The sequence below is a fragment of the Struthio camelus genome, chromosome 3, assembly GCF_040807025.1.
Source record: "Struthio camelus isolate bStrCam1 chromosome 3, bStrCam1.hap1, whole genome shotgun sequence".
NCBI classification, from domain to species: domain Eukaryota; kingdom Metazoa; phylum Chordata; class Aves; order Struthioniformes; family Struthionidae; genus Struthio; species Struthio camelus.
Genome location: NC_090944.1, coordinates 147,777,603 through 147,799,061, shown reverse-complemented (window position 1 = coordinate 147,799,061; position 21,459 = coordinate 147,777,603). Strand labels below are relative to the sequence as shown.

Below are 21,459 nucleotides of genomic sequence, written 5' to 3'. Positions count from 1 at the left end.
CCTGATCCAAGAGATCCTGGCCACAGTCTCAGGATCCTTGCCCAGCAGATCCCAGCCACAATCCCAGGATCCCCAGCCAGCAGATCCCAGCCACAATCCCAGGATCCCCAGCCAGCAGATCCCGTCCATGATCCCAGGATCCTGATCCAGGAGATCCTGGACACAACCCCAGGATCCCTGCCCAGCAGATCCTGGCCAGGATCCTGGGATCCCCATCGAGCAGATCCCAGCCACGATCCCGGGATCCTGATCCAGCAGATCCTGGCCACTATCACAGGATCCCTGCTCAGCAGATCCCAGTCAGGATCCTGGGATCCCCGCCCAGCAGTTCCCAGCCACGATCCTCTGATCCCAGCCCAATAGATCCTGGACACAATCCCAGGGTCCCCACCCAACAGATCCTGGCCAGGATCCCAGGGTCCCCACCCAATAGATCCCAGGATCCCAACCCAAACAGATCCCAGATAGGATCCCAGGATCCCCACCCAGCAGATCCCAGCCACGATCTCGGGATCCTAGGATCCCCACTCAACAGATCCTGGCCACAATCCCAGGATCCCAGGATCTCCACCCATCAGATCCCAGCCAGGATCCCAGGGCCCTCGGATCCCCATTCAACAGATCTCAGCCACGATTGTGGGATCCCAGGATCTCCACCCATCAGATCCCAGCCAGGATCCCAGGATCCTCACTCAACAGATCCCAGCCAGGATCCTGGAATTCCACCCATCAGATCCCAGCCAAGATCCCATCAGATCCTGGGATCCCCACTCAGATCACATCCAGGATCCCATGATCCCAGGATCTACACTCAACAGATCCCGAGATCCCCGTCCACCAGATCCTGGCCCGGATCCCATCAGATCCTGGGATCCCCACTCAACAGATCCCGGGATCCCCGTCCATCAGATCCCGGCCTGGATCCCAACAGATCCCGGGATCCCCACTCAACAGATCCTGGGATCCCCATCCATCAAATCCCGGCCTGGATCCCATCAGATCCCGGGATCCCCGTCCATTAGATCCTGGCCCGGATCCCATCAGATCCCGGGATCCCCACTCAACAGCTCCCGGCCCGGATCCCATCAGATCCCGGGATCCACACTCAACAGATCCCAGGATCCCCGTCCATCAGATCCCGGCCCGGATCCCAACAGATCCCGGGATCCCCGTCCATCAGATCCCGGCCCGGATCCCAACAGATCCCGGGATCCCCGTCCATCAGCTCCTGGCCCGTATCCCAACAGATCCCGGGATCCCCGTCCATCAGATCCCGCCCGGCTGCAGGGCGAGGGAGGATCCGACGGGGTTCGGCTTCCCGCAGGCCGCTCCTCGCGGAGGGCCGGTTCGGCGCCGGCAGCAGGCGCTGGCAGCAGGCTCTTCCTCCGGCTCCGGCTCCGGCTCCGGCTCCGGCTCCGGCTCCGGCTCCTCCGCGAGCGCCGGGCGAGGCCGGGCGAGGCCGGGCGAGGCCGGGCGAGGCCGGGGCGGCGCGGCGGGCCGAGGGCCGGCCGGTTTGTGGCGGGGAGCGCTCCCTCTCTATGGCTCCGCGCCGGGGCGGGGCCGCTCCGCGCCGGCGCTCGATGGTCGGGCGGGGCCGCGCCTGCGCAGTGCGCGCTGCGGCGGCCGGCGGCGGCATGGCGGTGGCGGTGGTGCGGCCGCTGGACGCGCTGCCGCCGGCCGAGGCGGCGCCGGTGGCGGCGCTGCTGGTGGCGCCGGGGCCGCTGTGCGCGGCGCTGCGCGGCGAGGGCGAGGGCGGCGGGGTGGTGCTGGCCGTGCGGCCGGCGGGGCGCGGCGGGGCGCAGGCCGTGCTGCTGGGCGCCGCGCTGCTGGAGGAGGTCGGCGGCGGCGGCGGCGGCGGCGGCGGCGGCGGCGGCGGCGGCGGGGCGGCGCTGTGGCTGCGGGCGGCGCTGCGGCGGCGGCTGGGGCTGGCGGCCGGGCGGCGGGTGGCCGTGTGGCCGGTGCGCCGCCCGCCGCCGCTGGCCTGGGTGCTGCTGGGCGGCGGGGGCGGCCGGGCGGCGGGGGCGGGGGCGGCCGGGCCGCCGGTGCTGGAGGCGCGGCCGGCGCTGCAGGGGCTGCTGGGCGGCGGCACCCGCCTGGCCCGCGCCCCCCCCCCGCCCGGCGGTGACGGCGCCCCCTGGCGCTGCCCCGCGGCGCCGCCCCCCCCGCCGCTGGTGTCGCGGTTCGCGGGGGGGGCGGGGGGGGCGCTGCGGCTGCGGGCGGCCCGCGGCGGCGGGGGGGGGGCCGAGGTGCGGGTGAGCCGGCGGGGGCTGCTGGCGCTGGGGCTCTTCCAGGGCGAGTGGGTGCGGGTGCGGGCCGGGGTCGGGGCCGGCCGGCAGCACCTGGCGGCCCTGCGCCTCTGCCCCCCGCCCTGGGGCTACCCCGCCGCCGCTGCCCCCCTCGACGGCGCCCTGCTGACCCCCGCCCTGGCCTTCAACCTGGGCTGCGACCCCGCCGCCGCCGCCACCCTCCTCTGCCTCCGGGTGAGCCCCGCGGCCGGGCGCGAAGGGGGCTGCCGGCCGCCCCGCGGCCCCATTGCGGCTGGTGGGGACCCCTGGGCCTCCCTGCGGCGGCTCTGGGGGAGAGGGGCTGCCCCACGGTGCTGCCCGTGCCCCATTGCGGGTGGTGGGGACCCCTGGGCCTCCCTGCGGCGGCTCTGGGGGAGGGGGGCTGCCCCACGGTGCTGCCCGTGCCCCATTGCGGGTGGTGGGGACCCCTGGGCCTCCCTGCGGCGGCTCTGGGGGAGGGGGGCTGCCCCACGGTGCTGCCCGTGCCCCATTGCGGGTGGTGGGGACCCCTGGGCCTCCCTGCGGCGGCTCTGGGGGAGGGGGCTGCCCCACGGTGCTCCATGTGCCCCATTGCGGGTGGTGGGGACCCCTGGGCCTCCCTGCGGCGGCTCTGGGGGAGGGGGGCTGCCCCACGGTGCTGCCCGTGCCCCATTGCGGGTGGTGGGGACCCCTGGGCCTCCCTGCGGCGGCTCTGGGGGAGGGGGCTGCCCCACAGTGCTGCCCGTGCCCCATTGCGGGTGGTGGGGACCCCTGGGCCTCCCTGCGGCGGCTCTGGGGGAGGGGGCTGCCCCACGGTGCTGCCCGTGCCCCATTGCGGGTGGTGGGGACCCCTGGGCCTCCCTGCGGCGGCTCTGGGGGAGGGGGCTGCCCCACGGTGCTGCCCGTGCCCCATTGTGGGTGGTGGGGACCCCTGGGCCTCCCTGCGGCGGCTCTGGGGGAGAGGGGCTGCCCCACGGTGCTGCCCGTGCCCCATTGTGGGTGGTGGGGACCCCTGGGCCTCCCTGCGGCGGCTCTGGGGGAGGGGGGCTGCCCCACGGTGCTGCCCGTGCCCCATTGCGGGTGGTGGGGACCCCTGGGCCTCCCTGCGGCGGCTCTGGGGGAGGGGGGCTGCCCCACGGTGCTGCCCGTGCCCCATTGCGGGTGGTGGGGACCCCTGGGCCTCCCTGCGGCGGCTCTGGGGGAGGGGGCTGCCCCACGGTGCTGCCCGTGCCCCATTGCGGGTGGTGGGGACCCCTGGGCCTCCCTGCGGCTGCTCCAGGAGAAGGGGGCTGCCGGTGGCCCCACGGCATGTCCCGTGCCCCGTCGCAGCCACTAGGCCCTGGGGATGTGCTGTTGGGGGCTCGTGATGGAGGGAGGAGACGGTGCGGGGCCTCGTGGTGGAAAGCCGCCCCTGACGTCTCCCGCTTCGGTGTGGTCTGCTCCGCAGAGGTACGAAGCAGAGGCCGGCGTCGCGGAAGGGAAGGGGAGCCACTCCTTGCTGGCTGTGCCGCCCTTTGCCAAGGAGCTGCACGTGGAGATCGTCTGCTCGCCAGCCTACAGCGCCAGAGGAGTCTATGACCGTATTCTCTACAAGCACTTCGAAACACCCCAGTAAGGCGTGCGCGTGCGTTCCCGTTCGTGTTATTGGTTGAGTCCAACCGAGATGCGCTCTCGTGGTATATTTGTGGCATCTGGATCCAGTGGACATTGAGCATATATGTAACCAACAACTTAATGCGCGTGGTGAACAGTTTCACAATATCCACCTGCACCATCTTCTCCTCCTGAGCTCGCATGAGCTTGACTTGCCTGCAGCATCTCTTGTCCTGTCCTTCACGAGTCATCCTCGAGCCTCCCTCCCTGTGACTTACCCTCCGGCATTGAGGGCTCCCAAATACTGCCCACAGACCTCCATCCTGGGGTGTGTTCGTATCCTGGCATTCAACTTTGCGTGCAGTTGAATGATTGGCAAGCTGGCTGCGCAGAGGAGGTCTTCTCTTACGACTTGCCCCCGAGCTGCTTCAGAATTGCACTCGGCTGTTCTAGGCATAGAGAGGCGATGCTCTTTAATAGCATTGATCTTCTATATCACTGGCAGATTCTTCCCAGAAGGTAATAACGTTCCCCTTCGTAGTCCTTATGCACCTACTCTCATCTGGGACGTGCTAGATGTTTGTGTAGCTATTTATAATGTTGGAATACAGGAAAAGGAACAAAACACTGTGAATAGCTACGCTCTTCTTTGTGAAAACCTGTGTGGTGTGGTGGGTAGAAGGATTTACTGTTTCTCATTGGTGAAACTCTCTCTCTCTCTCTCTTTTTTTTTTTTTTAGGCTTGTCCAGGAGGGAGACATCGTATGTGTTCCGACATTCGGATGCGCTGAGTTTCTAGAAGCAAATTCAGACAAATTCCTTAGGTGGGTGGCAATAAACCTTGGCTCTGCTACATGGATATTAAAAGAGAAAAGGTGCTTTTCCATGATTGACCTACTTGTAACAGGGCAGTGGGTTCCCTTCTCGTCTGTCCCTGGAGGTCAGAGTTAGTCTGCCTCTTCTTTTATTTTGGTGGGAAAAGTTTTTATTGGATTATGGAAGGTTGCAGCTATACCTTAGCTCAGCTCAAATAGTCACAGAGGGAAGAAAGGAAAAGAGAGAGAGAGAGAGAGAGAGAGAGAGACAGGCGCTGATGGGGAAAAAAGAACGAAGAGTGAAAAGGACGGCCTGAGGACAGCTAGTGCCACATAAACCGAGGTGGAAGTTGGGTTGTTTATGTGGGACCAACACTAAAGTGTGCGTATAAACCCTTTGCGTTAGAATAACTTTCAGTTCAGCCACCAGTTCTGCCTTCCCTGGTTTAGCTCGTATGGCTTTGAAGCAGTTCTGCACTAAATGAGGAAAATTACTTTTGTATCAGAGTAGGGTGCTCGCAGCAGGGCTTTGCTGGTGATAGTATAAATGCTTCAATTTTGTCACTGAGGGAACTGCCACAGGTAACTGAAGAGTGCGATGTGAATATCTGCCTTAAATTGTTCGTGCAGGATATAGCAGCTATGTGTTTTAACACTGTTCAGCTCCACTGCTTATTTTAAAAATTTAAGGATTTCAGAATGCTACCGTAACAAGTATTCTCTAGGCTGTTTTTCTGAAGGAGGCAGGATCACAGGAGGCACAAGTCTTCCATCTGTGCGCTTATATATCTGCCATATGGCAGGCCAAAGAAGATAGCAGAGCTAATGGGGCCTAGAGAGCTTCGAATGGTTTTGGTGTGCAAGTAGGATGCTCGGGGAACGGAGGGCACCTCTGCAGGTCCTTTAACAATCTGTCCTGTGGGATATTGGTGGAGGAAGAAGCATTTTCCCAGCCAGGTATCCAGGGCTGGATGCTAGTAAGGCTATCGTGATATGTGGGTGAGTTCTGTTCTGCAGCTCGGAGGACTTTGCAGTACGAGGTTTTATGTGCTGCAGGCCAAACTCTGCGCAGTCGCAGTGAAGGAACCGATGGCAGAAGAGGGGGTGTGTGAGCTCTTAGGCAAAGCAGGCAGAATGGGAAGATTGGGACAGCAGTACTTGTGAGCTAAAGCCACCAGCAGAAGCTGTAACTGTTGACAGTCAAGTTGGTCTCCCTAGCCAGCACTATGGGATCCGTGAAGGATCCATGGCGGGTTTTGACAGAGAGCAAGAGCGTCTGTGCTTACCTGTGCCTTTCAGCTGGCTTCTGGTGGTGAAAGGAGTATTCCTGCTGTCCAGGTCTTGAGTCAATAATTTAGACTGCTTGCTCTTCCTTTAGATGGCCAGAGCTTTACCTCAAAGTGAGGAAGATTTTAGGCGTGGTGGAAGGCGAGCAGTCTGAGGGTTGCCTGGTGGACACCCAGAACACCTCTCTGTATCTGGTAAGACGTCAGTGGAGAGCAGGGCGGGCGTACAGGAGATGTGAGGCTGAAGTGGTGCCGTAGTGATGGCAAAGGTGCCTGAGGAGGCTTATGTCTCCTGCAGTTCCAAAGGGGTGTTTTGGGACACCCTTTGTCACTTGGCAGCTGTCTTTTCTCCACTGATGTTCTGCAGCATGTTACGTTCCTTCCTCACAGGTGGGTTCAACCAACAGTGCTGTCCCATCTTCCCCAGCCTATGGCAGCCATGAGTTCTGGAGCAGTTTGTCTCCTGCTGGACTTTCCGATGTTGTGAAGCAGCTGTGTGGTGCCCTTCAGCCTCACCTGAACAGTTGGTGAGTTTAAATTCCTTCTAGCCGGCCTCAGGAGAGCTGGGCCCCTGCTCCACAGTTGCTGAGAGACCTGCCTCTGTGTTGCAGGGCAACCGCGCTGAATGGGGCAGGCAGCGTTCTCCTCTCGGGGCCAAGCGGCAGTGGGAAGCTGATGGCTGTCAGAGTTGTGTGTAGCTGCCTTAACCTTCACCTCTTCAAGGTAACTCCTCCTAGGGTCAAGTGACTGGTGGATTTACCGCATACAGCTATGGGAAGCAAATTCAAACACCCTGCACCCATGACATGAGCCTCCTCAGAAGTCATTCCCATGCATGCATGCAAATAAAAGGAGTCCAAGTGTGCTGAGCTTTGCAGCTCGCTCTGGCACAGATTGTGACTTCTGGTGGATATAACCTGAGGGCAACTGTTCGGATCAGCCCAAAGGTCCATCTAGCCCACTGCCCTGTGCTGGGGCTGGCCAGTGACAGATGCTTAGGAAGAGATGATAAGAACAGGGAGCATGGAGTGAGGCTTCCTCCGGCCTGTTCCCTCCGGTGCTCAGGAATCAACAATTTAGAGATTTCTTGGTCCAGAGGTTGCATTTTTATCTTTCTCTAGTAACTCTTGCTATTATTGCTGTCAGTCTGATGTACTCTGCAGATGCTGCTATATGCAGTTGCGTTTCAGGGGAGTAACTTCATATCGTTTGGTAAGATATTGAGTCAGTGCGCTACACCCCAGAGCATGGCAGTAAAACATGTTGAGAGAAATCAGAGAGGCAGTTAGGGTGGGAAATGCTGTGACATTGGGTGTGTTCAGTTGTCCTTGTGTGTGGTCTGAGCAAATGCCATGTTGGCAAGTGAAGCAGAGATGATGCTGAGATCCTCTCCAGCTGGGTAGAAATGCAACCCTTGGCTTGGTAACATGTACGTCAGATCTGGTTCAAAATGTTGCTGCAGAAGAGCAGCCCTGTAACTGTGCTTACGCTCAGCATCGCCACCAGAGCAACAAAGACTAAACATCTGCCATAGCTGTGCTTGGCTTTGGAAAGGGGAACATCATCAGAATGAGATTCGTTTAAAAAGAAAGAGACAGCCACGAGAAGGAAGTCTTTACAGCTGCTGGGGAGGTGAATGGAGGACCCTGCACCATAACACAGGGCCACTGCATAGATCCTGTTGGGGCTGATGGAACAGATCCTGTTGGAACAGATGAGCTGTGGGGAAGGAGAAGTCACTGAAAAGAAGGAGGTATCTCTCAAAATGCCAAAGTTGTGTCCAGAGAAAATAGAAAAGATCGTAGACTCGGCGGGTTAAAGGTGAAAACAAACCTGGGCAGGTCAAAGAAGCCTAGCTATGGAGCAAAGTGAACGGGATAAACTGCCAGGATTAGGCAGTATTTGCTCAGGAGTTTTCTGAGAACTCGGGGATGCAGTAGCTGAACTACCCGTAGAAGAATTTTGCCTTTAATTTAAAACTCCTTGGTACCCAAGGATGGGAAGGTGCCAAATGGGATGCTGTTTTTTAGAAAAAGGGTTCAAGGCAATTTGGGGAACTGCAGGCCTGTCAGCTGGCAGTCTGTAAGAGGTTAGAGAGGGATGGAGTTAGTAAACACACAGATAACTGTGAGCTGCTCAGGAAGAGTCCATGTAGTTTCTGTAAAGGGAAGTCCTGTCCTGTAAACCCTTCCGAGTTCTTTGAAGATGTTGCGAAGCATGTGTTGAAGGTAACTTGACTGATACCATCTACCTGGATTTCAAAAAGGCTCTTTAGGAAGCTGAGCGGCTATGGGATGTGAGTGAAGGGCCTGGAACGGATATAGTGTTGGCAGAAAGCTGCGGCCAGGGCAAGGATAATCGGTCAATCCCCACAAAAGACGACCAGCAGCAGAGCTCTGTAGGTGTCTATTCCGGGGCCTGTGCTGGTGAGCATACTCAGAAACAACCTGGGAAAAGGGATGAGCAGTGACATGATGGTTTGCTGATAATACAAAGTTATTAGGGGTAGGAAGAGCAGGGACAGACTGTCCTTGAACTGGAGGAGATCCTTATGAGACTGAGTGATTGGACAATAAAATAGCAGATAAAGTTCACTGTAGGTTGAGGAAAAACATTTTTTTTTTTTACATAGAAAATGATAGATTTTGAGCTGATTGTCAGCAGTGAGGATCAAGAATTCAGTTTTATGTCAATGGCTGCATGAAAACATCAGCTTAGTTCTTCATATATGTCAGAAATCGAATCCTATAGTAGCAAACAAACCAGAGAGGAGATTCTACTGCAGTGCAGATCCATGCTTTGCCACAGCTTGAATCCTGGGCACCTTTCTGGTCTCCCCATCTCAGAACCGTAAAGCCAAACTAGAAAAAAATCAGAGGAGGACACTGAGGAAGATGAGGGGTCTGGAACAGTTTCTCTGTGGTGAACAGCTGAATAAACTCTTAAGCTTGAAAAAGAAACAATTTAGGGAGAATTTGACAGAGGTTTACAAAATCCCGAGTGGCCATTAGAGAGTGGAGAGCGTTTGACTTTCCCTGTCTGCACTAGCACAAGGCCTGGGACACAGGTGAAGCTAGCAGGAGCCAGGTTGAAGGCAAGCTAAAGGAGGTGGCTCTTTGTGCAGATATATGTATTTAGAGGAAAAATCTACTAAACAGCGAAACCACCTCTGACTGTGGAAATTCCCTTAGAGGAGAATGATAGGTACCTGGAAGAGTACTGTGGGGAGAGGGTTATTTATGTTTATCCTGACTGTGCTCCTCCTTGGGCATCCACTTGTGGCCAGTCTTGGAGACAGGGTGGTGAGCTAAATGGCTGTTCTGGTTTAGACCCAAAGTCCGTTCTTATGTTTTTGCAGCTAGGAATTTGCCTTGTGATTTCACGGCCAAAATGAGGTCTAGTCCATGTCTCTGTCCAACCCTGGAAATTCTGGGCGCCAAGGGTGCCTTTTATCAAGTTGTTAAAAATGCTGTTTTCCTTCTGTGCGCTCCTTTTCCTCGCTCTGAGAGTCTGAACGTGTCCTGCGATGTCTCATTCTTTGGTGTCCTTGAATCTGTAGATGTACATTTGTGAACATGGCGGGTTTGGAAGTCACAGGGTGTTTTTTTCTAGGAGAGCTTCCCAAACTCTAAAAGGGCTTAGAAGAAGGAACCTGTAATGAAAGAGAGCTTGAATGTTCCTTTTTGTGGAAGGAAAATACAGGCTTGTTCCTTTTTTCCTGTGCTTTTTCAGGTTAGACGCGTAGAAAACAAGCCAAGTGTTTTGAGGGTTCGAGGTTTCTTCTTTATCGTTTAGAAGTTGTCTTGTTAAGTGTGTCATTACTCTGATAGAAAAGAGGGGTTGAAAAGAGGAAAGCCCTGGCTCAGTGGAGAAGGTAGATACAGCGTTGGCCATGGCCAGGCACTCTCTCTTGCTCCTAGCAGTATGTTCGGTAGGGAGTCTGAGATAGGGACTCTCTTGTTAGAGAGCCACAGTTAAACCTTCTGTTCCTCAAGGTGTAGGAGCCGTATTCCAAGACCTGCTGGCAACTCTGCAGAACAGCCAGTGGATTTCCTCTTCTGACCTTGATGAGGCAAAAGCAAGTGCAGGAACCCCAGCTGTTTCTTTTCAGCCTGCCTTCATGTGGTAGAAGGAGACAAAAAGAGAGCAGCAGCCCAAATTCACATGCACCTGTTGCAGTTCCTGTCCGAAATGTCATCGTAGCACAGACCTCCTGCGGCCTGCCTGAAGGGAGTGGGCACAGATCTCCACCTAACCCTGTCTTCATTGCCGCTGCGCAGCTCGTCTTCTGGGCCTGCTCCTTAGTGCTGCCGAGCTCTTCGTGTCCCACAGACGTGCTGTATTGCTTGGGATCTGGTACAAGCTGCTGCCGGGTGGCCGAGATTTCACCGCACCTTCAGACGCGTGTGTAGTGGAGTCTCCTTGGCTGGAGATATTCAAAACCCGTCTGGGTGTGATCCTGGGAAATATGCTCTGGAGGACCCTGCTGGAGCAGGGAGGTTGGACTAGATGATCTCCAGAGGTGCCTTCCAGCCTCAACCGTTCTGTGTGTAGGATGTGTTTGGGAGTGCTGTGGCTCTGCCGAGACCTGGCGGGTGGCCTTGGGCTCTCGCATGAGGTGCAAAGCACGTGGCTGGCTGTAGCTGTAGTTTTGGCCTTGTGTCCTGTAGCTTTTAAAGGCTAACGCTTTCGCTGTTGGAGCCAGAGGTATGTGCCTCCCATCTTGTTCCCTCCCAGTTCTTCCACCCTCCCCTCCTTTTGTCGCTTGCTGCAGTGCTTACGTTACCACTCCGCCGTCTCTTCCTTTCCTCTGTGTTATAGAGAGCCCAGCGAACATGCGGCCTGTTCTGCTTGCCGTCCTACCAGGACACAGTAATTCCTCCACGCCATAATCTCTACCGCTTGGTGATCAGCAGTTTTTTGTCCTTTGTCTCTGCCCTTCTACGCTTGCATGCGGACACTGCTGCCGTTCTGCTCTCCCTGCCACAGTCCAAACTCCCATCTTTCTTACAGCGCGCGGGATTTCCTCCGTGACCCACTCCTTTCCCTTTAGATTTGCTCTTGAGGCTGTGAGGTTCTCCCCGTGTGCTTGGCATGAGCAAACTGTATGGCCGGTGAGCACGTCCGGCTTCCCTCGCTCCTAGCTACCTTTTCTGGGGATGAGGCCACAGGGAATCCCAGAGAAGCGTTTGGCGCTCACTGCCCTTGGGATGGGGCTGTAGGTGTTCCCAGGGACGGCTCGGCTCTCCCTGTGCGACCTCTGGGCACCAGGAGGCAGCACTACGCGTTTCCAGCACTGTTCCGGCTGCTGCCTCTCCCTTCTGGATGGCTCCATCCAGTGTTTGCCTTGTAAACAGCGTCTAGGCCTCCAGCCACCTTTAACTCCCGCCCCCCAAACACCTTCCCCTTGCACTCTGACCCTGTATGGCGCTGGACTGAACAGCTTCCTGAGCCTTCCCCTCTGCTCTTTGCGCTGTTCCTTCAAGGCATCTTGTTCTCGTTGTCCTGGCCTGTTGCACGGCTCTCCCGTTCCTCCTGGCTGATGCTGCTTGAGCGATCGCATCCGCTTTATCGGCTACCCCGGTCCTTTGGTCTCACGCCTTTGAGACAAGACCCACCCTCACTCCTCGTAGGGAAGTAGCCATTTTTCTGTGCCAGGTAATCTTGAATCCTTTTATGTCTACTTTGTGTCTGGTCAACTGATTCTGACTTTACCAAAGTGCCTCTGGGGAAAGTCCACCTTAGCTCCCCTTCCAGATGTGCTTTGCCGATGGAAAACTCTGCGGAAGCGAGCGCTGCCCTCGGTCCCACGGATGTCCGCTTTGCCACCCCTGCAGATTATGCGTGTGGCCTTTCTTGCAGGTTGATTGCGTTAGTTTGTGCGGTGACACCAGTGGAGCCACAGAGGAGAAAATACAGATGGCCTTCTCCCGGGCCCAGCAGTACCATCCGTGTGTGCTTCTGCTGAAGGACATAGAGGTGCTTGGTAGAGACCGGGACGGGCTAGGAGAGGACTCCAGGGTCATTGCTACTCTGAGGCAGCTGCTGCTGGACAGAGACCCCGCACTGAGGTATGGACCCCGCACGTTTGCTGTGGGCACCTGAGGTGATTGCTTCTGCTGTTCCTACTGTCACATCAAGGCTGGCATTGCTGGCATGTCCAGTTTTATTTTTAAACCAGCGGAGTCTCTTCCACGCTTGCTTTGCTTATTTCAGAGGGCCCTCGCTCTTGGAGCATAGGGGCTGCAGGAACCGAGAGGTTTTATCCTCTAAAGCTGGGCTGGTTTGTGACTTTGCTCAGATGAGCAAACCTGACACGTTGGTAGTGGGGCATGCCAAGGGCTGTAGGATATGCAAGGCCGTTCTGCTGGGATTGTGAGGCTAGACCCCAGGAGAGTCCTGAGGCTGACGGCAAGTACCAGAGAAGGAGACCTCAGGTGAGGAAATGAGATGTCGCTTGAGGGGACAGAGCTTGCAAAGCAGTTCAGGGGTAAGCTGGAGAGGAGTGGCTGTATGAGAGAGCTTAGCTAGTGTGTGCATGGTCCTCAGAGGAGAGGCCACCCTTTAGAGAGCGAGGTAGTGAGGGAGGTGGCAGTGGGGAGAGGGAGGTTTCTATAGAGCTGTGGCCACGTGCTCTCCTCCCTTTCTCAGCAGCCACCCTGTCTTGGTGATTGGCACAACATGCAAGCCCCAGGAGGTTCCCACAGATGTGCAGACCGCTTTCCTTCACGAGGTGAAAATTGAAGCCCCTTCAGAAGAGCAGAGGAGGTTGATGCTGAGCGCGCTGACCGCCAGCCTTCCTCTGGGCAAAGAAGTGAGCCTAGCCAAGCTGGCCCGCAGGACTGCGGTGAGTGAAACCACGGGGGCAGGTGCAGACAGGTAGCTCCGTGGTGTAGCAGGCCAGGAGTGTTTGCCAACCTCCTCTGCCAGGCCATGGAGAAAGGGGGCAACTCCCACAGCCCGGTCAGCTTCTTCAGTGGTTAACTCTGATCCTCAGACATCAGGGGTGCTGTGCATCAGCTTTAGCTGCACGTTTCCAGTGCCGAAGGACTGGACATCTTTTGCAGAGGTGTTGGTGGATGCTCACCTCTGCTAGAAGGATACTCATCACCCTGCAGACAGAGCCAGCGTTAAAAATAAATACGTAAATAAATAAAGCTGAAGACTTGAACGAGGGCCTAGAAGATCAAAAACGACTCTGCAAGAGGTCTCTCCGCGTACGGCTTGTATGGCTTAGCTGGAGCAGTGGTCAGGGGCTGAACTGACGCTGTTTGTTCCCTCGTTCACAGGGATTTGTGCTGGGAGACTTCTGTGCCTTGCTGTCCCGCAGCAGCCGTGCCGCTTGTACCCGCATCCGAGCTCTGAGGTAGTGTAAGGAGTAGGGTGGCGGGGGAAGGGGCTCGGCTGCAGCAAGTCTGATAACACTAGGAGGGTGGGCAGTGCCTCAGTCTCTCGCTTCTTTATTTTCTTGCCAGTTTTCCAGGTGGACTGAGTGAGGAAGTGGAGAGAGATTTTTGCACTGCTGGGTTCCCCGTGCTGGAGGAGGATTTCAGTGTTGCGCTGGACCAGCTGCATGATGCCCATTCGCAGGCAGCAGGAGCCCCAAAGGTAGGCTGCGGGGCCGGAGGGGGGAATTTGAGTCTCTAGAGCTGTGTGACTCCTGATCTTGCCTCTTCACAGGCCTCGCCAGACCTGAGCTGTGCTCTAACATGTTGCCTCCTGCTATGTCCTCTCACATGCTCCCCAGCCTTGGAAATTAATCCCTCTGTGGTCTTCCCCCACTAGTGCTTTTTTGCGTTGTTGGCCTTGAATTTGGGCAGGGAAGCCCTCGCTGCCCTCACGGTAGGCTGTTTGATTAGCTAGTGTGGTGGGAGTGCCGGGCTGTATGGTGCTTCTCAAGGGGCAGAGGCAACCGCTGGTCTGGCTGCCCTGTGGAGGTCTCTCCAGCCAGCCGCAATATAGGAACAGAGAGACGGGGGGACAAGCTGGTGAAGGAGTTTCCCCACGTATGTGAGAAGCCTTAAATCTGATCCGTGGCCTTGGCCGCTGCTGGAGCTGGGGCAGGCTCATCTGACAGCTGGGCAGTTTGAAGAGCTGGGGATTCCTCAGGGGAACGGGAAAAGGGTGTGAGAGAAAACCAGTGTAGCTGGCGTCTCAGGAGGGGCGTGATCCGCCTCTGGCAGCTCTGGGCCAACGAAACAGTGTTTTGGGTAACAGTTTCTGCTGGGTAACACGGGTTCAGGACCAAGCGAGATGATCAGAACCTCTTCTCCGCACCGTCAAGTCCAGTCGGCTGAGCTCGGCCCAGGATGCCCCCGAGCAATTCCCCTGGCGTCTTCCCAAAAAACCCATTTGTGGTCCTGCCCTGGGAAGGTGTCACCTTCCTGGTGTCATCGTCCAGGGGCTTCTCCGGGACTGTTAATTGGTGCATTAGCTTATTAAAGACTGAGATAAGCTGTGCTTTGAGGCGTGTTTACTAAGTTCGCTATAGTAAAAACCACCACAGAGCGTGCTCTGCACTGAGCTGGGTGAATGGGAGCTAATTTTGTTTGTATTTTACAGTCACTTATCGCTTTCTTAGTAATTGGCTGCAGTTCAGAAAGTCCATTAGCAGGTTCCTGGATACTCTCGTGTACATAACTCTCAAATCCCCACTTGCGTTTTCTTGTTAGTCACGCATTTGTTTGTGGTTAAAGGGATGTCAGCTTGAGTGTCCTAGAAAGAAATAATTTCAAGCCTCCAGTTGCTAGCAGTATTTCCAGCACAGCCTGGACTTCTGATACGCTCCTTTGAAAACAACTTTGCTGCCATTTTTCCAGCTCCCCTGCTGATGTTTATAGAGCTTTTTTCAGGAGAAAGAGGGCTTATGACCTTTTGCTTTAAAAGATTTCTTTCTGGAAATGCTTGTCTTGTCTGGCCTGATTTTCCTGGCGAACTTGCTGGGCAGCTGGAGAAACAGCACCATAACATCATCTCAAGTAGCAAAGGAATGAGAACCAAGTTGGCTGAGGGGGAAGGAATTCTGCTGTGGCCTATTTTTATACTCCTTGGTCATGCTGGCACCTGTTCCCCACCCGGCCGACAGCTGGGGGGAAGTGTTTTCTGCCTTTGCTTTCTGTGCACGCTCCCAGGAGAGCTGCTCTTGCTCTCTGGAGAGATGCATCCTGCAGACTCTGGTATTCCTGCTATTTCCAAAGCTTTGAGCAGAACACCAGCGTCCTCCAAGGATGTTCTACTCAGCAGAAAATAACGGAAGTGGCGTGGCTCTTTCCCTTCTTCACCGTGTCCCCTTGCACGTTTGCAGTTGGCCCCATCCCTGTCGGTTTCTTGTAAGCATCCATGGCTTTTGTTCTCATATTCCCCTTTTCAAAAGCAGATAATTTTCCATAGAGCGTCCTTCTGGATATCTGTCCTCCACGTCCTCCTTCACTCGACAGAGGTCCTAGCAGCTCGGGTTTTGTCACTGTGGTGTGAATGCCCTTGTGCGCGCTCACCGCCTGGGAGGACGAGACACCCTGAGCATGAGTAGCTCACAGCTGCTGGGCCCAGGTTTCCTGTTTTGCCTTCTCCCATGTGCCTGCAGGGCTGTGTTTGCAGAAGGGCGCTCTCCCCACAGGGCTGCAGGCAACCCTGGCAGATGCTTTCCCGGCTGGGTGTTGGTTTTGTTTGTTTTATTGTTTTTGTTTTCACTGGCAGTCAGTGTGAGGTGCAGCAGAGAATCGGAGAGGAGGCAGCAGGCCGTGAGCGCAGTGGGAGGTGGGCGGTTCGTTTCCCCATTGCGAAGCATGGGAGAGGGCGGATATGGATGCTGGCGGACCTCATGGCAGGGACAGTTGGGCAGTGCCGTGCGGGGCTGGCTTGCCGCATGCAGTTGACAGCGCTAGGGGCACAGAGAGGGGCTGATGCCCTGCTGGAGCAAGAGCTGGACAGGCCTGCGCAGGGCTCGGGAAGAAGTACTGAGAGGGACTTTCTCTTCCGGCAGATCCCCTCTGTGTCCTGGCAGGATGTTGGCGGGCTCCAAGAGGTGAAGAAGGAGATCCTGGACACTATCCAGTTGCCCCTGGAGCACCCAGAGCTGCTGTCACTGGGTCTGTGCCGCTCTGGCCTGCTGCTTTTTGGCCCTCCTGGGACAGGGAAGACCTTGCTGGCGAAAGCCGTGGCAACCACGTGCACCATGACGTTCCTCAGGTGACAAGTGGGCTATCGTGTGGTGGGACTGGCTTTCTCCTGGCAGCAAAGAGTTCTGCTCTAACCGTCTCCTTCTCTCCCTGCCCTGTAGCGTGAAAGGGCCAGAGCTCATCAACATGTATGTCGGGCAAAGTGAGGAGAACGTGCGCAACGGTGAGCAGAAGCGGCCTGGTCCTGCGTGTGGGGAGCTGAGGCTTTTCTGTGGTGCTGGAGGGAAGGAGGTAGCAGTTAAAGCCCTCTTCCAAACTCCTACTCATAGCTGCGGACGAGGGTACCAACCCAGCGGTCTCCCACACCCAGTCTGTTCTCTGCCTTGCTGCAGCCACCCCTCCTGCTCCCTCCGCTCCTGCTGTTCTTGTCCTTGGCATTGCTGATGGGACAGCAGCCCCTCTGAGACACAGCCCCAAGCCTCGGGGCCCGTTGTGCTGGGTGCTGCCCGTGCGGGAGTCCCTGCTTTGGCTGAGCCTTTCAGGCAGGAGCGGTGATGGTCGGTGAAGTGGGACGCAGCTGGTTTCCATTCACAGCTCCTCTGTGCCGGTGGCTTAGCGGGTCCTGGTGTTCTCAACTGCTGCTCCAGCTCTTTCTCACCTCCTGTGTGTTCTCTCTCCTCCCAGTGTTTGCCAGGGCCAGGGCAGCCGCTCCCTGCATTATTTTCTTTGATGAATTGGACTCCCTGGCCCCAAACCGTGGGCAGAGCGGAGATTCAGGGGGTGTCATGGACAGGTAAGCGAGCACGGCGCATCCTCAGGAGAGCAGGGGTACCTACCTGAGCTGGGGGCGCAGGGGATGGCCCAGCGAGGCAGAGTCCATCACAGCTCTCCTCCTGTCCCTCTTCCCTCCCTGCTCCCTTCAGCTCGCCTGCACAGCCTGTCTCCTCTCTGAGGCCATCAGTACTGCTGTTTGCATTGCAGCAGATCCCTGATTGCCCAAGCCTGTTGTGCAAACATTTGGTTAAGACAGGGCCTCCTCCAATAGCTTCTGTGGCTGCTAACTGCTCCCTTTGGCCTCCCCAAGGTCATCCTTCACGCTCCTGCCTTGCTCTCCTCCCATTAACTGCTGTTTCCCTGTGGTGGGAAACCTTTCAGCTGCCTCTGGTGGGAGCAAAGTATGTGCAGCTTGGAGACACCCAGAAACCAGGCGCTTTCCTTCAGGCGTCTTCTGCTGAGCTGGTGGTCCGTGTCCAGTCTTCCTCTCCATCCGTGAGGAGTTCAGCAGAACGTAGGGTACTGGAGCGGTGCCACGTGCCCCCAGTGTCCATCTTCACACGCAAACCAGCATGTCTGGAAAGGGCTGTTTAGGGGCACGCCAGCAGGCTCAAAGTGGTCCCAGAACCTAGCGGAGACGTCCCCAGCCCAGCAGGTCTGTGTGATGCTCTGAAGCTGCTGCATGGCTGGACCAGCTCGAGTCCTGCAGCAGCAGAACTGCATCTGCGCTGTGTGCCAGTCGCTGCCCTGAAGACTGGCTGGCAGCGTTGCTGGCCTGCCAAGGCGCGTGCCCAGCGTTGCCTGACAGGGCAGGCTTGCAGCTGAACCTGCTGGGCAGTGCCGCGTGGCAAGGAGAGTTAGCATTAGCCGGCACGTCTGGGTGGGGAATCTGAGCCACCGCTGTGTGTGCCAGCCTCTGTTTGGTGTGTGTTGCTGGTGTCTGTGATAGCAAGTATAAGCATGCGCAGCCATCCTGGAAGGGTTCAGAGCCAAAGAGAGGCCTTTAGGACTGTCTTAGCACTAGGGGTTTGCGCTCACTCTGCACTGAGCCTACTCGATCGCTGTGTCCACCCGGAGAGATGTGGGTGGCTGTATCAGGGTAGTTCCAGAGAAGAAAGATAAGAGCTGGGGGGTCCGAGACATGGACCTGTGAGTGGTCTTGCTCACGCCTCCTGCCGTCCGTTTGGCACCTGGGTGTGATAGTGGGCAGTTTGCCAAGGCCTAGCTGTGAGTGTCTTGTCTCATTCCTTGCAGAGTTGTCTCCCAGCTCTTGGCTGAGCTTGACGGCCTTCATTCCAGCAGAGGTGTGTTTGTCATCGGAGCTACCAACAGGCCCGACCTCCTGGACCCGTCGCTGCTCCGCCCGGGGAGGTATGTCGCGTGCTGCTCTGCCTCACTTCAGGGCTAGAGCTCCTCAGGCAGCGAGGAGCTGGGCTGTGTCCCAGCCGGGGTCCCTCCACAGAGACGATGCTGGCCCTGACCTGTGGGAGATGTAGGAAGCTGAGAGGCCGCTACCTACAGTTGTAGCAGCAGCACAGCGCACTGCTGCTGGTTACTTTCCCCTCACCGCTCTGGTTGTTCCCCCAACGAAAGAACGGGGCAGAAGGGCTCCTGCCGTGGCGCTGAATTGGCAGCAGAAAGGGGTCCCCTGGGACCTTTTCTGCAGAAGTGCCTCCCGGTCTGTCCCGATGCCTGCAGTTAGTCCATCCTGGGGCAGTACTTGGTATTTGCCTTTGTTGGACCTCGTGAGGTTCCTGTGAGCCCATTTTTCCCCAGCCTGCTGAGGTCCCTGCCCTGCTGAGGTCCCTGCCCTGCAGTGTATTGACTGCTTCCCCCCGGTCTGGTATCACCCATGAACTTGACAGCAAGAGGAGCTGCCCCAGGTCCACCCTTTGGTTTCTGGTGCACCGGGTTGGGGATTGTGGGGAGAGGTTTCTCTTGGCCTTTTTTTGACCGTCTCTTCTCTCTGCTGACAGATTTGACAAGCTGGTCTATGTGGGCATAAATGAAGACCGGGAGTCGCAGCTGCAGGTGCTGAGTGCCATCACCAGGAAGTGAGTGACAGTGTCGTCTTGCAGCTGCCTTCCACAGCCTTGCGATGGGCAGCAGCCTCTCTGGGGCTCACGTGTGGGGCGCTCCAGCTTGGCCTCACGTCTGGGCCCCGGAGAGCACCCGAGTTGCTGGCGTGCAGCCAGCAGGAAGGGGAGGACAGGGTAGTTTTTCCGGAAGCAGACTGGGGCTCCCTGCACGATGGGAGCAGCTCAGCCCAGTGTCCAGGTGATGAAGGGTGGAGGAGCTGGTAGAGTTCTCCAGTCACCGTGCCTGTGTCTCTTACTCAAGAAGCTCAGCCAGATCCTCGCAGCGTGGTGAGGCTGCAGGGCACCGACACAGCAGGAAGCCCCCGTTCAGGTTTCCGCAAGCACGTTTCCTACTGTTTCCAGGACCAAGGGCACAGGTAGCTCTATTCATCTCGCCTCTTCTTGACGGCAGTGCTGAGGGGTGTTGCGCAGCCTGTGCTCTGTGTGTCTTCCTTAACAAAACAGGTGGTGTGAGCAGGGGGTGTCTGGCTGCTTCCCAAGCTCTTCTGAGCTCCCCAGAAGGGCAGGAAGCGAGCTGTGCAGTTCAGGTATGGAGGTGCCCCCCGAGAGAGCTGGGTGAGCAGCAGTGACTCGGCCTCTGCAGGGACTCCGTATGCTGGATAGCTGGGATTGCTGCTCCCTTCAAGGCTAAGCTGGTAGGAGAGGCGAAAGCATGGACTGGCCGTGTGGCTTGGCAGCAGGGCCCTCCAGCACAGCGCTGCTCTTTGGGCTCTGGGGGGCTCCCTGTCTGCAGTGCGGCTCTGATGGGATAGTTTGGTGTCCGGGTGGTTCGTACTGTCAGTAATTAAACATGTGCTTATTCAGCCCAGGCTGCAGGCTGTTTCCATGTATGTAGAGCACTTAATTTCCCCGAGTGAGAGTTCAGAGTTGCCTTTGATCCTGCTTAGCAGGAGAGAGCACCTTGGTGCAGGGATGTCTCAAACAGAAATGGCCATATTAAAAAACAAAACAGAACAAACCACCACCCACTCAGGAAAGCCTTTGATTTTTGGAGCGTGCAAAGCACAGCCGAGCAAAGAGCACGACTCTGGCCTCCAATTCCTCCTGTCCAGTCACTCTGGCTGCCGCGTCTCTCCCAGTCTTTTTTTTTTTTGGTAGCTCTTACACCTAATGGTTTTCTTTCTTGACAGGTTTAAATTGGATCCTGCTGTGAGCCTCCCCAGCGTCCTAGAAAAATGCCCCACTCAGCTGACAGGAGCAGACATCTATGCGCTGTGCTCGGATGCCATGATGTGTGCTGTCAAGCGCAAGGTGGAATGGATTGAGGAAGGTGGGAGCCTGACCCCTACCATCCCACGTGCTGGGGCTGCCCCGCAGGGTTACCACTGCCAGCAGGAGCTAGGCTTTGAAAGAAGCGCCTCGATGGCTTTGGGACAGTGTGTGAGTGCTGGGCCGTGTGTTACTGGCAGGCAGTATCTGCACACGTGGGGTCATCTTTCTCTCCGGAGCTTGGCCAAGGGGAACGGAGAGAGAGGCATGACTTCCAGCCCGTTGGCAAATAAGAGCAGGCTGGAGGGAGGGCTCTTGGGACATGCTGGCTGGCCCTGCTCTTTGCTCTTAGCCTTTTCCTCCTCTCTCATGCAGGGCTGGATACAGAGAGCTCTGCTCTGGTCCTGACCATGGAGGACTTCCTGCAGGCTGCTGTGAGGTTGCAGCCATCAGTCTCTGAGCAGGAGCTGCTCAGGTACAGACTCATCCAGCAGAAGTTTGCTGCCTGCTAACCCCCAGCAGAGCTGAGCGTGGAGGGAGTGGTGAAGAGGATGATGTGGTAAAGGACGCAAGAGAAGGGGGGCAGAAGCAGTTGCCCTCCTGATTTTCTCCCGTCACGCCTAGACCCTCTTCTTTTGTGCCTGGAGGAGCAAGCGGCCACGCTTTGCCCAGGTGGTGTTCTGCTCAGTCTGGCAGCGGGTCCCGTGTCGCTCCCTCACGTCCAGGGGAGCACCTCACGGGTGCCCAGGAGCATACCAGGGTGACCTCCCAGCAGGTGGCAAGCTGGCAGTCTCGTGGTCGGGGGCAGCGTGGGAACGTCTCTGTGGGTGCCAGGCCCTTTGTTGGAGAGCGAGGCCCAAACTGCACCCGGTTTGGCAGCAGGAGGGGGCCTGGAGGCTCTCCCTTGTTGGGGTGTCAGCCCCAGTGAGGGGGTGCCGGCCAGAGCGGGGAGGGACAGCGAGTGATGCTGTCGTGGCTGGCCTGGGCTTGATGGGGACGTGGTAAATAAATGCAGGTTTCTACTGCAGCTCTTGGCTATAGGTGGTCACTGTGCGGCCTTGGGCCTCTGCTCGCTGCAGGCATCGGTGGCTCAGGAAGGGCCCTGTCAACCCTGGGAGAGGCTGGGTTTGCAGAGAGCCTGGTGGCCTGCAGGGCCTGGGGGGACGTGGGAAGGTGGCTGCCACCATGGTTGGGATGGAGGGGCAGGAGCGCGCGGCGGACGAGGAGGGAGCAGGGTTTGAGAGCTGGGAGAAGAGACAGCACTGGTGAACCTTGCTGCTGCCCACAGCTGCTCCACGGGA

The 21,459-nt window shown here is 57.3% G+C and overlaps 1 protein-coding gene across 2 annotated transcripts; it reads left to right on the top strand.

Annotated features, from left to right (window-relative positions):
• The first annotated feature begins 1,634 nt into the window (after positions 1–1,634).
• PEX6 (peroxisomal biogenesis factor 6) lies at positions 1,635–21,184 on the top strand. Of its 2 annotated transcripts, none has more exons than XM_068940845.1 (17): positions 1,635–2,480; positions 3,712–3,875; positions 4,598–4,681; positions 6,051–6,153; positions 6,349–6,485; positions 6,570–6,681; positions 11,821–12,029; positions 12,613–12,805; positions 13,248–13,324; positions 13,434–13,566; positions 15,941–16,146; positions 16,238–16,299; positions 16,761–16,869; positions 18,105–18,221; positions 18,827–18,904; positions 20,080–20,219; positions 20,534–21,184. In XM_068940845.1, exons 1-17 carry the CDS (start codon positions 1,635–1,637, stop codon positions 20,668–20,670), a joined length of 2,907 nt encoding a protein of 968 aa, XP_068796946.1. In that variant the 3' UTR covers positions 20,671–21,184. The 2 variants fall into 2 exon arrangements, with proteins under 2 accessions (XP_068796946.1, XP_068796944.1); XM_068940843.1 differs by having other exon boundaries at positions 12,610–12,805.
• The last annotated feature ends 275 nt before the right edge of the window (positions 21,185–21,459 follow it).

Excerpts from the sequence above, each read along its gene's own strand:
- PEX6 (XM_068940843.1), top strand. The coding sequence starts at position 1,635 with ATGGCGGTGGCGGTGGTGCGGCCGCTGGACGCGCTGCCGCCGGCCGAG. Across the intron at positions 13,567-15,940 it reads AGGCAGCAGGAGCCCCAAAG|ATCCCCTCTGTGTCCTGGCA; the intron begins GTAGGCTGCGGG and ends CTCTTCCGGCAG. Across the intron at positions 16,147-16,237 it reads TGCACCATGACGTTCCTCAG|CGTGAAAGGGCCAGAGCTCA; the intron begins GTGACAAGTGGG and ends CCTGCCCTGTAG.